Source organism: Ooceraea biroi, chromosome 10 (genome assembly GCF_003672135.1).
Source record: "Ooceraea biroi isolate clonal line C1 chromosome 10, Obir_v5.4, whole genome shotgun sequence".
Lineage (NCBI taxonomy): Eukaryota > Metazoa > Arthropoda > Insecta > Hymenoptera > Formicidae > Ooceraea > Ooceraea biroi.
Window position 1 is genome coordinate 1,231,179 of NC_039515.1, and position 15,462 is coordinate 1,246,640.

The window sequence follows — 15,462 nt, forward strand, 5'->3', positions numbered from 1 at the left end:
AAATTGCGCCTGAATTGATACGTATAATAATTCACATTACACAAATAGTTTCGCAAACACTTATGAATTATCTAAATCCATACGGTTTATCTAATGATTCCGTAACAAGAGCAGAGAAAAGTGATAACACAAATGCTGTGATATGTGCTTTGCAACACAATGATAGAATTAAAAAAGTACAATCCATATATAGATAGCAGTGAGAGTTCAAAAAGGATTCATTTGTCATGTCACCAATTCGGAGTTCATTTTCAGGGGGTCTATTACGTATCTCTTCACGGAGTGAAAATGTGAAAAATGAGCAAATTTACTAGAATATTTATAATTTAATTGGTCAACACCTAGTAAATTTGCTCACTTTTCGCATTTTCACTCCGTGAAGAGATACGTAATAGACCCCCAGATGCAAAAAGAATAGAAAAGATGTTATGGAGCGTAAAAGAATTCTTTTTGCATCTGAAAATGAACTCAAAATTGGTGACATACAAATGAATTCTTTTTGAACTCTCTCTGCTATCTGGGAAGAAAAGCTTTTTATTTTATTTTTATTTAAATACTCTTTTATCATTGTTACATGGTACGTGTTACATAGGCAGCTAGGCATAGAAATAGATTAAGCCCTGTATTTTATAAGAAAATTTTTGCTCTATAAGATCTGTAGCTCTTTTCTTTTCGCTCGTCGCTCTTTCTCTCTTGCTCTACAGTGCTGCATAACTTATAGAGATACAGCGTTACAGAGGATTTGTACAGAATATATTTCTTAATTGGAATCAATGAAAGAATAGCTATGTTAAAAAAAAGAAAAGATAGAGAAACTCGATTCTTTTTCAAGCAGTATAATATCGCAATTGCGACAGTTCTCTTTCAAAGCTTGACGCTCAATTCGCTTGATTCATAACACTTTTTTGGCTAATGATAAGGCAGGAGCACAGACTTTTGCATAAGCGCATAAAAAGATGCATAAGGAATTTGATTGGTCTATAAGCATATGCATAAGGAAATGGACCAATCAAATTCCTTATGCATCTGTTATGTGGTTATGCAAAAGTCTGTGCTCCTGCCTATAGAGGTAAAAAAGTACAAGAAAATCATATTTTTATTGATACAAGATACATGTTATATAGGCGGAGTAATAAAATAGATTCAATTGAATCAATGAAAGATGTTGGTTAAAAAAAAAAGAAAATCGACTCCTTTTGAAACAGCATAATGTCACAATTGCGACAGTTCTCTTCCAAGGTTTGACGCTCAATTCAACAGTCTAATTTCAAGTCGTCCGCTAAAGAAAGTGTACGAGGTAACGAATCGTCGAGCTCAACATGAGTAATAAAATACATTCAATTGGAATCAAAGAACGTTATGCTAGTTAAAAAAAGAAGAGAGAAGAAATCGACTCTTTTTGAAGCAGCATAATGTCGCAATTGCGAGGGTTCCTTGACATTTTGATAGCCTAATTTCAAATCATTCGTCGAAGAAAATGCACGAGGTAACTAATCGCCGAGCTCAACGAGACTTTTGTCGCATCGTCTAGACCAAGTACGAGGCATCCTGTTCAGCCACCGCTCTGGTGGGTGTTTAGGCCGCTTTGTGAGTTGATGACGATGCGAATTGCAGTTGCGCTTATCAAAACCGATGTTGATATCGACAGAGTTCGAGAGAAGAGCACTCAGTCCGAGGGCACTGGCGACACACGCTACATAGCGAGATAATCGATTATCCAGCATGCATTCTCGTACGTTTAGTCACGCAATATATCACGTGAAAGCGATTACGAGAACGTAATACAGCTCCACTTTGCATTGCTTCGCGCAACAGGAGCAAAACGTGATCGGAGTCTATCTAAGGCAAACCTTAGCTACTTTCCTTTTTTCATCTTCTTCTTCTCGTTCTCTGCGTTCAATCTCTCAAGTTCCAACTCCAGAGCCCTTTGTTTCCGTCGACAGGTTGGCGTCTTGGAAAACCAAGCTGTAACATTTAAAATCTTTATTAACTATTTCTTTATTTTTACACCAATTTTAATCAATTATCTATCTAAAAAGAAAAAAATGTTTCGAAAACTTTCAGTCGTAATTTGTTTTTTACTGAATTTTCAGACTCGCAACGAGATAATTCAGTGAAAAGAAATTGCGACTAAAAGTTTTTGAAAAAGTTTTATCTTTTTAGATAGGCAATTGGTTAAGATTGGTACAAAAGAAAGAAATAGTCAAGGATTTCTTCCATTCTTCGGCTGGAAAACTTTCTCGCGGTGAACAAAACAGATAAAGAAGTATTTCACGAGAAATTTGTTTTCAATTCGTTATGAAATCGTTCGTCTTGCGCACGGTACGTAAGTAAAAATATAATTTAATCACTATGGAACGCGTGTCATGTTTGTGTTATGAATGACAATTGCATCATAAATGATAATAATACTATAATGCAAAGTAATAAAAAAATTGCCCAGAAATAGTTGTTTACTATAATATCACGAGAGAAAAATTATCTCGCGCTTTCATGCTACCGCATCGGTGCACTGAACCGTTACAAACCTAGGAAGGCGTCCTCCTCTTCGCGATACACCGGATCCTTGAAACTTAACGCGTTCACCAATTCGGCATGCGTCAGAGGATGAGTTCGTAGTTGTACCATCCGTTTTGTAGTCATTACCTGCCTCCATAGTCGTGCATAATGCATAAGAAAGCATTAAATTAATAACAAAGGGAAAGTAATTAGCATGATAACGAGCTTGCCGTTAATAACATCATTAACATTCGGTATAGTTTCAATTACCAATTACCTCATCGAGCACTGCTAAGACAGTACCGATAGTAAAACCATCGCACGCTTTGGCCATGGCCGACGTGTCAAACTGCCGACTGATACCCGAGTACTGAAAATAGAGACATCGCAATTTCCGAAAAGGTCCGAGGAAGCTCGATCGCACTTTAAATTCTGCCTGTATTGCTCACTTTGTACAACAAATCTTTCCATACGAGGGACATACTGCCATAGTCTGGTCTGGGAATATATATGACCTTGTCATAAGCCTGAAACAAGAGCTTTTGATCTCCGTCCCAAGGCTTATTGGACGTTCCGACGATCAGAACCCTGTCCTCAGCTGTGACATTCCTCACTAATCTTGGAAGATCTTTTTTCATGCGTTTCGGATCGGTCTTGTCCGTTTTTGGCACTTTTTTTACAAACGGTTTCTCCGCCTCGTCCATGAAAATTACCGATGGCTGCAACAATCGCGATACCTTCAACGGAAAAGAGAAATGTTCACGATTCACTTTGACAAGGCCAAGTTTCGAATTTGTAATGATTCTTAAATATCTTGGTGCGCGCATATCTTGTTGATCAACGAGTCTAATGTAATGCAAACCTTTGAGATTAAATGAACGAGCATGATCTGTCCTGATCTGCTGGGATATTTGCCAGCGATATTCGCCGGTGTGATGTCGAAGAGCGTAGCTCCGAGTTCCGTGCAGATTGCGTTCACCAAGAACTTTTTGCCGCTACCGCGCGGACCCGCTATCAGAACCGATCTCACAAGAGGCGTGAGTTCTCTCAGCACTTCGTTACCCAGTGGAAGTATGCAGTATTCAGCGATCAGTTGTCTTGTGTCACCTGATGTAATTTTACTGTATATCATTGTTGTACTGGATATTTTGTTGGGTTGACCGGAAAGTCCATGCTGACTCCTTTAACAAAGTTTTGCGTCTGAACTTTGTCAAAAAATCTGCATGGACCTTCTGGTCGCAAAACTATGTATTAATTCTTAATGCAGTTTTGAATTTTGCTAAAAGGGTCGGCAAAAATTTTCTGGTTAATCCAATACAAATTTACACTTAATATATTTACACTTATAATATATTTACACTTAATATATTAGGTTTGCAAATTAAATTGATGCTTTTTTGAAGAAATTAAGCCTTCCTTCCAAACAGTAATAAATATATTATTTTTTGAAACATTTATTTTCTAATACTTTTCATACATCTATCTTTAATATATCTATCGAGCAACTGACCTTGCGATGCTCTCCCGAAAAAAGAAGATAAATTGTTAGGAAGGCGCTCACAGCAAGTTTTGAATACGAGCGTTATCAGCGATGGCTTTGCAAGACAACCATATTTTTATGTTACCGTCGTGATAAATAATCTTTTGTTTTTTGTTTTGTCCTGTCTGTCTTTATAAATGTCTCGCATATATGTTTGTAACTGCTGTTGCATGAAAAAAGCCTGTTTAATAGTTGCATACCGGTAGATATTATTGGGTCGTCCGGAAAGTTCGTGCCGATTTTGAAGGAAAATTCAAAGGCAACATTTTTTTATGTCGATAACTATTTATTGACTTATGTATGCACCGTTTTGTTTCACAACCTTTGTCCATCTTTCACGCAACTGGAAGATTCCATTCTCCCAGAACTTCTTAGGTTTCTCGGCGAAAAACTCCTCAAGGTGGTTTTTTATGTCGATCAAAGAGTTGAAGTTCTTGCCGCTAGGAGAATTTTGCAAAGACCTAAATAAGTGAAAGTCTGAAGGTGCAATGTCTGGTGAATACGGTGGGTGAGGTAGCACATCCCAGCCAAACTCCAACAATTTTTGTCGGGTAGTCAAAGAAACATGAGGTCTGGCATTGTCCTGATGGAACACGACGCCCTTCCTGTTAGCTAATTCTGGACGTTTTTCCTGAATCGCTGTCTTTAATTCGTCCAGTTGCGAGCAGTACTTATCTACATTTATCGTTTGGTTGTGTGGTAGGAGCTCATAATATAGGATTCCTTTCCAATCCCACCAGACACAGAGCATGACTTTTTTTGGACGAAGGCCGGCTTTCGGAGTGGTTAATGCTGGTTCATTTCGCTTACCCCAGGATCTTTTTCGTTCTACATTGTTGTAAATGATCCATTTTTCGTCACCCGTCACTAATCGCTTCAAAAATGGTACGTTTTCGTTGCGCTTGTACAACGAGTCGTAGATGGAAATGCGATCCATTAAATTTTTTTCGGCCAAATTATGCGGAACCCATACATCATAGCGACTTACGTAACCAAGCTTCACTACATGATCGTGGACAGTGGTTTTCAATATTTTCAGTATCTCTGCTAATTCACGTGTCGTGTAGCGCGGGTTATTCTCGATCAGTGTCTTGATTTGGTCATCATCAGTAGTAGAGGGTCTGCCCGAGCGTTCTTGGTCTTTAAGGTTAAAATCACCAGCTCTAAACTTAGCGAACCACTTACGTACGGTTCTTTCAGCTAAAGCGCCTTCTCCGTAAACAGAACATATCGAATTTGTTGCTTGTGAGGCATTTTTGCCTTTCCGGTAATAGAAAAGCATCAAGTGTCTAAAATGTTCTTTGTTTTCTTCCATCTTCAAAAGAGTACAAAACTGACACGAATCAATTTATCTGAAACAACTTTTTTCCTAAAGATGCGTTGAAATGTCACCTTTAAGCATATGTATATAAATCGTATGTTTTCAATAACATTGGTATATTCAGACATGTTCCAACGCCATCTATTAAAAATCAGCACGAACTTTCCGGACGACCCAATATTTTATCATAAATAGAGGCTCAATTTCTTCAGAAAAAAGAATTAATTTGCATATCTAATGCATATTTTAGGACTTTTGTCATTTCGATCGCATATCGTTGCTTATCGTTGCAAGTGACAATATTTCATCGTAACGTCGAATAAAGATAAAAACATTCCTTTTTTGACATGCACGATACATACGTAACATACAGTATAATCATATACAATTTGCATATATGTATAGAAGTATCTTTATATCTCATGCAACAATTTTCTATAAATTTGCTATATGTTCGAAATTTAAAAGGGAAAATGGCAATTCGATAACATCACTGACGCAAACTGTGACGACTGTGAATCTTTTAGAAACGTGTTCCCACAGTCCGTTTCTGATAAAATCGGATCTCTAATGAAGTCTAATAAAAGATATCGCATATTCCAAGTGTACCGAGCGTTGGCAAAGGATCTCCTTCCTTCTCACGAAGCTCGTGGTTCGCGAACGACTTTTCGCCCTTGAATTCATCCAACGAAGTTTTGCGGTAAAGCTTTATGATACCCTCTGCGACAAGTTCCTCAAAGAGGGACTCGAGCGTCCTATCAGGCGTCAAATCTTTTTCTTTCTTCTTTTTATTCTTCTTCCCACTCCTGCGTACTCGCTTTTGGGGCTTCGCCCGCTTTCCTTTGACACCTCTGTCCCTATCTAATGCAGTTTGAAGAGCCTCTATGTCCTCTAATTATAAAATCGTATCTTATTACATGACAGTTGCATGACGAGCAAAAAGCTCGTTGTATTAATTTGAATTTATGCAACCATAATGGTAGCTAGTAAATTTTAAGCAACTTGTAGATTATTGCCGGACACAAATTTATGTTAAAAAGTCTCGAATGCGAGTTGCTTTTATGTATAATAAAAGATAAAAAAACAAAAGAAAACTTGAAATTCGAAGGTAAATATGAAGAAGTAAAATATAGAGAATAATCGCAATGTTGGTGCCGTTTCCGCTCAGGAAGCTGTACTATATCTACTTACCTCTCATTGCCTGGTCCACGACCAATCTAACTTCGTCCTCGGTCTCCTTCGTCTTTTCCGCTTCTATCATGTCGCGATAAGGTAGCTGCATCGGATTCATAGACTCGTCCTTGTTCTTCCAAACATCCTGGTACTCCTGATTCGCGCGTATCAACTCCGACAAGAAGTTGGACGGGACTGATTTGAATCCCAGATCCGTTTCGTCTTCCGACTGCTCCGTCTCGCTATCCTTCTTCGACTTCGAGCGTTTCGACTTCTTCGATTCTTTCGACGAGAGCGCTGTGGATTTACTCACGGTGCTCTCGGTTCCCTGCGGGAAGTCGCAATATTTAAAACCATAACGCGATAAACTCGCGGCGCAATCGGAATTTCTCACGTGTACACCGTGTACATAGGTAACGTGCGCGTATATACATATGCGTACAACAATGGTTTACTTGTCTACTGAAAATCATTCGCGAGCCTCCGTTCTCCACGGACGGTAGATCGGGAATCTTTCCGGTCTGCTGAAAGTAAGAATCGATCCAATTTCGTATTTCGCTCCTTATATTTTCCTCCATGACGGCGCTCTTCTCTCTGCAAATTCTCTCCTTCGCCTCTGATACTAGATCTTGGTATTGTTGCTGAAAATCCATTTGCTTCTCATACCTCTGCTGCTTCACTTTCTCCGCTCGTCTGGCGTTTTCCGTGATCGTTTGGCCAGGCTGTAGCATTCCTGTGGAGAAGAAAGGAATGCATCATTTCCCTTCTCCTTTCTTGGCAACTTGAGTGAGACACGAAAAGAAGATATCGCGGTTATTCGTTTCTACCTATTAGCAGCATCTCTTCGAGACGTCTCTTACGAATGCGACGTCTGGTGATGTATCCTCTCCATAGTTTCTGAATTTTCATCGCCGCGAGTTTCTCGCTCTCCTGGTCCTCTTCCTGCACTTCCGGCTTGACGATCGATCTGTCCTTCATCTGACGGATTTCTTTCATAAACTGATACCGCAGTCTGCCTTGTCTCGCTCGTTCGTGAGCCTGGAAGACCCAGAGTTTGTGGTTCGCGTGACTAGTTGCGAGTAGATTCAAAAGTGAAATCGACAATCAAATTTCGTTTGCACGATAAACAATATTTGTTTCATCATTTTTATAGAATATTATATGAAATAAATCTAGTTTTACAGGAAACTCTATTGGATAATCGCTATAATAAACTCTATTGACTAATTGTTATAATAATCGCTAGATTAATGATAAGAATAATATTGAATTGACCAGAAAATCCGTGCCGATCCTTTTTAGCAAAATTTAAATGCAGAACTCTGTATTATTAATTCTTAATACAGAAATTGAAAGATCTGTACAAATTTGTTAAGCAAAATTCGAACACAAAGCTTTGCTATATCATAAACAACAATGTTTAATCATGACAACAATGATGATTGCTCAGTTAATGAATAATAAATTCAATAAAGTAAACTTTCATGCAAAAATCAAACCAAATTTTCTGACCCAGTAGATCAATCCCTAATAGAAAGTTGTGTGTCTAAAATTTTGTTGAACAGTTGGCATGGGCTTTCTAATCAACTCAATACTAAACTTGCAGATCTCATGACACCTGAATGAGTCGTATAGCCTGCGACTCGGTCATCTGTTCGGACACGACAGTCTCGCGAAGAGTGCCCAAGTTTCTCAGCGTACTTTCGACGAAAGTCCATCTCTCCTCTATCTGCTCGATTTGCTCGCGTCTGAAGTATCTCGGCACTCGAATCTCGGCTTCCTGCGGCGTCACGCCGCACTCAATCAGCACATCATCGTAATAACTGCATTCCGAGAGGTCCACATTGACCAGCTCGTGCTTCAGCTCCAATACTCGACCCAAACTTGCGTCCAACAGTCTCTTGAGCAGCAAGCGCTTCTGGGGTTGTATCACCTGCTCGTAACATTGCTCGAGCTTGTTGCTTACGAGACTATATCTTATGTACAATGTCGAAACTACATTGTGCACCTTCTTACGGTCCTTCAGCGGTTTCGCACCCTGTAACACCGCGTCCGCCTGGACCGTCTCCGTGAGCAACGTTTCAGCCTCCCCCCAAAGTTCATCGTACGTTGCGCTCGACATCTCCTCCTCCCGAGATGCTGTTAAACGGTGTCCTTGGCGTTGGCACTCGCACTTGCTAAAAGAATTCGTATCTCTCGTAGCGTCCTTGATTGTTACCTATCGATCATCGGTTACCTGGCAACCCGATTGTTGAGAACGAACGTTGAACGAGCGAGCGAACGGAAGTGATCGATGGGGTTACACTAACTTAACACTTTGACGGCCGCTGTCACGCATGATTTCACTATTCAGCGTTTATCGGCCGTTATCACGTAGGCGTGACTTCCTTAAGTAATTTGTCTAGGAAAAATAAAGTTATATTTAAATTAAAATTAAATTAGACAAATGTGATATATGATGCTTCTGTATCGATAACTATTATAACGACTGTGAAAAAATCGCCGACGGCAAGCGATAAGACTGCGCAGGAGATATCGGCGGCACGTGCGAGCTTCGTGTGAGAAACATGCGGCCGTCAAAGTGTTAGTGAATTCTTCTGTTCCATCGTTGCACTGGTTACTGGCACAGTCGCAAGTAGCAAAGTGATGTCAGAAGACAACATAATGATTTATTGTCAAGCGCTGCGATTAAGTTGAGAGTATAGTTTCTTGCCACTCTCGTATATTTATTTATATATTTCCTAATATTCTACGAGCGTCTAGTTTCAAACCAGCAAATTGTGAGATTAACGATCCCAAGAGCAACTGCTACTCACGTCCAAAAAGTAACAATCGATCAAAAAGAAGTCGAAAGGAATCGAAACGAAAGCTCCGGTCCGCCCGCGCAATCGGTTTGAATAATTCTTTATTAGAGGGCTAATGCGTGCCCTCTAGCAGCGTCAACCAATCGCGTTCGCTCGTTTCATTGAACGGCCAATTACATCGCAGTTCCAGATTGCATTAGGCTCATAATTGGTCGACGGAGCTTTAACCCTACTCTCCCACCAGCGCCGTGTTCTACCCTCCGTTCAAACGTCATCTCGGTACGCTCGCGCACGCACGTAATTTCTGTAAATAGAGCCGACTGTCGACCGTCGATCGGAGCTGGTGATGACAAGCGAGCGTTCACAGCAATGGCATCGGCATTGGAGCAATTTGTAAATAATGTGCGAACACTCTCGAAACAAGGTACAGCAGATTTCCGGGCGCCGTGAAATCGTCGAGAAACTTAACCTCAACGACCAGGAGCGACACAAAGCCTTCTCCTAGTTGTAACGCGTTTCTCGCGAAAGGGGGTTATCTAGATGCGAAATTATCTCCGTGTTTATTTCTGTTTTGATGGCATTTTGTATAACACCGAAGGCTCACAAACCTAGTTTACATGATAACCTCACGCTTGCAGGCAATTTCAGGGAGCTGTGTGAAATTATAAATAAAAGCTCCGAAGTGCTGACAAAAAATGGACAGCACTTGGACAATGTCCTGGAAACGCTAGATCTGCAACAACACTCGCTGGGCATTCTCGCAGTGCTTTGCGCAAAATTTTCACTGCCCAATCCCAATGGTGGAAACAATGCCGATGTAAACAAACCGTTGTTCAATCAGGTTCAGGAGTTTATTATTGGCTGTAACGGAGAACAAGTTCGATTTGCGCCAGACACGTGTAAGTATGTTTGCGCCTCTAATCTATTTTGTATCTATAGAATGTTCATACTTTATCAATGACACTAAATTTTCATTAAGCATCTGCGTGTTGCTCACGACATTGAAGGCATTAATATATTTCACAGATGCGGAATTGTGTCACCTGTTAACACAGAGCTTAGTAGAATTGAAAGCACCGTTGCGTGGAATTGAATTACTGCGCCGTGCGATACGCAAGATACAACTGTTTGACAGCCAGTTGACTTCGATACACGCCGATCTTTGCCAACTGTGTCTCCTGTCCAAGTGTTTTAAACCGTCTCTTGAGTTCCTCGATATAGACATCACGGGCATCAGTCAGGAGGGGGGCCAGTTTGATTCGAAATACTTCTTACTGTATTACTACTATGGTGGCATGATATATACAGCATTGAAGAATTATGATCGAGCGTTATACTTCTTCGAGGTATGCGTGACGACACCCGCGATGGCAGTCAGTTACATCATGCTGGAGGCCTACAAAAAATACATCTTGATCTCACTGATATTACATGGGAAAGTACTGAACCTACCTAGGTACACGAGCCAAGTGATCAACAGATACATCAAGCCGTTGAGCCAGCAATATCAGGAATTGGCGACAGCCTACCTAGTCAACAGCTGCGACGAAGTGCAGAGCCTGATCACCAAGTATCAGCAACTGTTTGTAAGGGATCACAATCTGGGCCTCGTGAAGCAAGTGCTTGCTTACTTGTACAAGAAGAATATACAGAGATTGACCAAGACTTTCCTGACGCTTAGCTTGAGCGACGTCGCGAGTAGAGTTCAATTGTCGGGACCCGCCGAAGCGGAAAAATACATCCTAAACATGGTGAGTTCCATCGGAATTGTGGCAGCATGATCGAAATTTCTAGATCAATCAAAAATATCTTAGGCCCGATTCCACCAACGTCGCTTAACTTTAACTCACTCTTTGTCTCTTTCTAAGGCAGATAATTAGGCGTTGGTGGAATCGGGCATTAAAGTTTCTCAGTACACTCGGTACGTTTGTGACAATTGAATCATTATTTGTTTTCAACTATTCGTTCACGCATTTTGTGTATTTCTAGATCGAAGATGGTGAAATTTTTGCGACTATTAATCAGAAGGATGGTATGGTAGTGTTCCACGACGATCCTGAGAAATACAATTCACCGCAAATGCTAGCAAACTTTGAGAAGGAAATGGCGACATGTACGGAGCTAGACAAGCGAGTAATGGAAATGGAGGAAGAAGTCGTCCTCACGCCGCAATACGTTCGTAAAGCTTGCGGACAGAACGATCAGGACGATCAAACCGCTGGGCCTGCACCAACGAATGTCACAAATGCGCAGAGTCAAATTAAACAGAATACTTATTCGATGTAACATATACATGTCGTTGTGCGTTATCTTTATTAAAAAAAAATAATGAAAAATGATGTGTACGTGTATGATGGCAGATCTTGTTACGAATCAGGACTTACATTTGAAAGCTTGTTTTGGATGGTAATAGCAGTTAGAAGAATATCGTCGTGATCCACGCGTCGCCTATTTTATAGAAATATTTAAAGATAAGAGTTAGAGGGGTTAGATTGTACAATATATGTATGTACGCGCGCGCACACAAGCACACACATACGTTACAGAGATTTTGTTTCATCTTATATTAATAAATTATACCATGATATTAAATTAATTGTTCATAATCCACAGCAAACATGATCGTTCACTTATCAAAATCTCTATAACGTGTATAAATTTTCTTATTTATGTGAGAATTGAGCTTATACATACATAAATACATACATAAATCATAACAATTTTTGTGAGATGGTCAGTTCTTAAGATGTTATTTTCACGATACGGTATGGATTTCTATGAAATAACAGATAATTTATTTTACAAAACATGTCTCATATTGTTAGGTTGATCAATGTAGAGAAGGCAGATTCCATTTTATCAGACTTAACAATTACACGCAATAATCGTGGATTAGCATTAGGTTGGTGGAAAAACAATTGCGGTGTTTGCCATTAATTGAATGGCAAACAGCGCGAGTATTTTTGCACCAAGCTAATATTGATACATGATGGTATAAACCGTATAAACTGTCGCGTTTCTACGAAAACCTGTACGTCGATGTATATGTACGGAATACTTGCAAATGTTACATGAAACTAGGAATTGTTCACACTGTACGGACATCAGTATTCGCGATATCATTAATTACATGTTTTTATTAAAGAAAAGCAAATCTAGTTATTAATACTTTGTAAAATAAAAATATTATTTGAGACTGCACGAGATTCGATCTTACGTATACGGATGTGCATATCAATTAATTAGCAGGTAGAAAAAGATTCGAAACTGAATGTCTTATCTAAATCGTTTTTTATATATTTGCAATATTAAATATCCTTATATAATGATAATTATATAAGGATTATATAAATATTATAATGCAATCTTCAGAGGTTCATACATTTTTAGTCTCTTGCAAGAAGAAATTTCCATGTAAACTATATAGCGCATCATACATATTTAATTTGCATCAAAATTGAATTACCATGAGGCCATGCAATAATACAGGTTAATAAAATAATAAATTTTTAAGATAACAATTGACCGATTTCCGTGGAAACCATTTCATACATGTCTTCTATGTGCTTGGATCCATCGATGAACGTTACGGTCTCGCACAACTCGTTATTTCGTGCAATTTCATTTTGATATTTTACATACTCGGGCCAGACCACTTTGTCGAAATATCCCGGCACGTCGGGCGGTTCGTACGTACGATCCTTTCTTCGTTCCCAACACTGCTCCTTCGTCAGCGTTAGAAAGTACTTGCGGTCGCACAAATCCGTGATAGCCTTGTGTTTAAAGAGCAGAAAGCCATCGAGGATCAGTATCTTCCTTCTCGAATCAGCCGCGTTTCTCCAGCGCGATTCAAGTATCTTCGCAACGTCGGCATGCATTCTCTGCATATCCAGACTCGTCACCAGCTCCCAATTCATGTGATTTAGTTCCTCCACTCTAACGTGACGCGGGTCATCTGCTGGCAAGAAGTAATCGTCCTGACGCACCATGACGGATCCTCGAAAATTTTCATGGATCTTGCTGGCCAGAGTGCTCTTTCCACTGCAAGTTGCTCCGGATACACCGATAACAATCCATTGCTTCGATGTCATTTTTAATGCGCCAAAAGTACTCAGGTTTACAGCAGTGCTCAGAGCAGAGAGGACACGATGTGGGATTCTTATGTAACGAGCACTTATCATGACTATCATCACGGCATTTACGTTCGCGCCATTCTGTACACAATGAGTCGTATGTGCATGTGTGAGTTATCTCTCATGTATGATGACGTATCACAATATAGTTGCCAATAGCCTGCTGCATGATGTGCAGATTTTCCATGCCCAGCAGTCATTCCACTTTGTCTGTTTTACCTAATGACAGATATGGTTTCACATGGTACACAGTGAAAAGTATTAAACCACCAATGAAAATTAAACCGGCACTCGCAGGAATCGTCAGGGCCAGATTGTGGGAGTAGAAGAGAGATCGCAATCTGTCATGGTCGATGAAAGGCAAGCCAATTACCCAAACGGTATAGTAAAGAAACGAGATCAGCGTCAATATCAATATCGCTTTTCCTCTTTGCCGATCGTTGTCAAACATAGTTAACTGCTTCTAGTTTACGTTTGAAGATCTGTACATTGCACTACTTGTATAATTCAATGTTACTCTTGGTACTCCTGTTCAAACTTTTTGAAATCTTCTTCAGTAAAGATCGTTTCTTCTGGTTCTTTCTTTTTCTCTTTCTTCTTATACCTTTCTCTTACAGCTCGTTGCAGCAACTAAAAGAACAATAATTTTACAAGTTATTTAAAAATGTTCCAATTCTGTGTTTGCATGAAGCTAAACGAAATCCATGAAGAATATAGAAATTAATAAATTATATAAATTACTAAATTTATGAAATACAATCAGATTCTCATACATTACTCGCAGTTTCAGGCTTTAGTGAATAACTACTGAGTGAGAGAAGCCTTTTTATGTTATCGTCAGTAGGATCCTGCTGAGCAGCTATGTGTTTCTGAGTTTCATAAACGGTTTTGCTGGATTTGCTCAGAATGGTAGAAATATCTATAAGAAAACAAAATAAGAGTGAAACTATAATTTGAATAATTTGTTATAATTAATCTAAAATCGTAAAAGAAAATAAACAACTTGCATTCAGTTTAGATTGAATCAATATTAACCTATATTATCGCTTGCGGAATTGATCCTGTGTTTAGCAGGAATTAAATCCAAAACTCCTTTGTATTTGATATTTTTACATTTCTTCTTCCGCTTTTGTTCTGTAATAATTATATGTATGAAACAGAAGGAGATTATTTTATACGCGTCTGACAATCAAGAGGCATACGTGTCGCAATAAACTAACCTCTACACAGACATTTCTTCTGATCTGTCACCGTAGATACTGAATTTTTGTGCGAAGCGTGAGCAGTATTCTGTCCGTTTTTCCGCGTACGATGCAGCTCCGTATCCCAAACCAATTCCAAGCTTTTATGAACGAGCGAATTCGACATTTCTTTAATGTCACGATACTTCAAGTTTACACAACAACGTAATTTTTATTCTACCTTGTAATACTATTTAAAATTATACATTAAATCACTAACAAATCATCATATTTGAGGTTATCTTTAATAGCATGTGAAATTTATTAATATACGTGGGATCAGGGCACGGACTTGAAGGACGGAGCATTAAGCCTATTACACAATGCAAAGGAACAGGCAACAGGAACAGGGAATAACCAATCGCGTTACACGATTTGAGTACGGATGACCAAATCGAGCAACGCGATTGGCTATTCCCTGTTCCTTTGCATTGTGTAATAGGCTTTAGGGTTAGTGGTGGGCGATGTTCATTCGATGTTCGGAAAACCGATATTTTTCATCGCCGGATCTACAACAGGTGTAGTAAGCCTCAAGCCGTAAGAAATTGACCAATCACAGTCGATCTTTCTCCTCATATTCCACTGAGATTGGTTAATTTCTTACGGCTTAAAGCTTACTACACCTATTGTAGATCCGGCCTTATTGCACCATTGTGTAAACTCGTCGGTCTTGACTGTCATCGAAGATTATAAATATAGGCTAGGGTCATAAAATCCCTAGATTTTTGGCTTCACATCTGGTTGATGACAT

The 15,462-nt window shown here is 39.5% G+C and overlaps 4 protein-coding genes across 6 annotated transcripts; 1 reads left to right on the top strand and 3 right to left on the bottom strand.

Annotated features, from left to right (window-relative positions):
- Window positions 1–528: 528 nt before the first annotated feature.
- Window positions 529–9,510, bottom strand: LOC105288089 (dynein regulatory complex protein 11). Of its 2 annotated transcripts, XM_011354074.3 has the most exons (11): window positions 8,770–9,510; window positions 8,152–8,710; window positions 7,361–7,571; window positions 6,989–7,266; window positions 6,552–6,861; window positions 5,970–6,251; window positions 3,362–3,606; window positions 2,949–3,236; window positions 2,777–2,869; window positions 2,529–2,646; window positions 529–1,965 (listed from the first exon to the last, which is right to left on the bottom strand). In XM_011354074.3, exons 2-11 carry the CDS (start codon window positions 8,653–8,655, stop codon window positions 1,856–1,858), a joined length of 2,439 nt encoding a protein of 812 aa, XP_011352376.1. In that variant the 5' UTR covers window positions 8,656–8,710; window positions 8,770–9,510; the 3' UTR covers window positions 529–1,855. The 2 variants fall into 2 exon arrangements, with proteins under 2 accessions (XP_011352376.1, XP_011352378.1); XM_011354076.3 differs by lacking the exon at window positions 5,970–6,251.
- Window positions 9,511–9,599: 89 nt separating this feature from the next.
- Window positions 9,600–12,048, top strand: LOC105288086 (COP9 signalosome complex subunit 3). The gene is made up of 4 exons (XM_011354072.3): window positions 9,600–9,761; window positions 9,976–10,236; window positions 10,364–11,088; window positions 11,327–12,048. The coding sequence occupies exons 1-4, from the start codon at window positions 9,707–9,709 to the stop codon at window positions 11,621–11,623; spliced, it is 1,338 nt and encodes a 445-aa protein (XP_011352374.1). The 5' UTR covers window positions 9,600–9,706; the 3' UTR covers window positions 11,624–12,048.
- Window positions 12,049–12,066: 18 nt separating this feature from the next.
- Window positions 12,067–13,660, bottom strand: LOC105288085 (nicotinamide riboside kinase 1). Its single transcript, XM_011354071.3, has one exon. It carries the CDS (start codon window positions 13,525–13,527, stop codon window positions 12,847–12,849), a length of 681 nt encoding a protein of 226 aa, XP_011352373.2. The 5' UTR covers window positions 13,528–13,660; the 3' UTR covers window positions 12,067–12,846.
- A 212-nt stretch (window positions 13,661–13,872) lies between these two features.
- On the bottom strand, window positions 13,873–15,002 carry LOC105288084. Of its 2 annotated transcripts, none has more exons than XM_011354069.3 (4): window positions 14,691–14,998; window positions 14,506–14,604; window positions 14,244–14,389; window positions 13,873–14,100 (listed from the first exon to the last, which is right to left on the bottom strand). In XM_011354069.3, the coding sequence occupies exons 1-4, from the start codon at window positions 14,836–14,838 to the stop codon at window positions 13,984–13,986; spliced, it is 510 nt and encodes a 169-aa protein (XP_011352371.1). In that variant the 5' UTR covers window positions 14,839–14,998; the 3' UTR covers window positions 13,873–13,983. The 2 variants fall into 2 exon arrangements, with proteins under 2 accessions (XP_011352371.1, XP_011352372.1); XM_011354070.3 differs by having other exon boundaries at window positions 14,054–14,100; window positions 14,249–14,389; window positions 14,691–15,002.
- Window positions 15,003–15,462: the final 460 nt, after the last annotated feature.

Excerpts from the sequence above, each read along its gene's own strand:
- LOC105288086 (XM_011354072.3), top strand. The coding sequence starts at position 9,707 with ATGGCATCGGCATTGGAGCAATTTGTAAATAATGTGCGAACACTCTCG. Across the intron at positions 9,762-9,975 it reads GCGAACACTCTCGAAACAAG|GCAATTTCAGGGAGCTGTGT; the intron begins GTACAGCAGATT and ends TCACGCTTGCAG. Across the intron at positions 10,237-10,363 it reads TCGATTTGCGCCAGACACGT|ATGCGGAATTGTGTCACCTG; the intron begins GTAAGTATGTTT and ends TATATTTCACAG.
- LOC105288084 (XM_011354069.3), bottom strand. The coding sequence starts at position 14,838 with ATGTCGAATTCGCTCGTTCATAAAAGCTTGGAATTGGTTTGGGATACG. Across the intron at positions 14,605-14,690 it reads GAAGAAATGTCTGTGTAGAG|AACAAAAGCGGAAGAAGAAA; the intron begins GTTAGTTTATTG and ends TAATTATTACAG. Across the intron at positions 14,390-14,505 it reads TTCCGCAAGCGATAATATAG|ATATTTCTACCATTCTGAGC; the intron begins GTTAATATTGAT and ends GTTTTCTTATAG.
- LOC105288085 (XM_011354071.3), bottom strand. The coding sequence starts at position 13,527 with ATGATAGTCATGATAAGTGCTCGTTACATAAGAATCCCACATCGTGTC.
- LOC105288089 (XM_011354074.3), bottom strand. The coding sequence starts at position 8,655 with ATGTCGAGCGCAACGTACGATGAACTTTGGGGGGAGGCTGAAACGTTG. Across the intron at positions 3,607-5,969 it reads AGATCCTTTGCCAACGCTCG|GTGACACAAGACAACTGATC; the intron begins GTACACTTGGAA and ends AAATTACATCAG. Across the intron at positions 2,647-2,776 it reads TCTTAGCAGTGCTCGATGAG|GTAATGACTACAAAACGGAT; the intron begins GTAATTGGTAAT and ends CTATGGAGGCAG.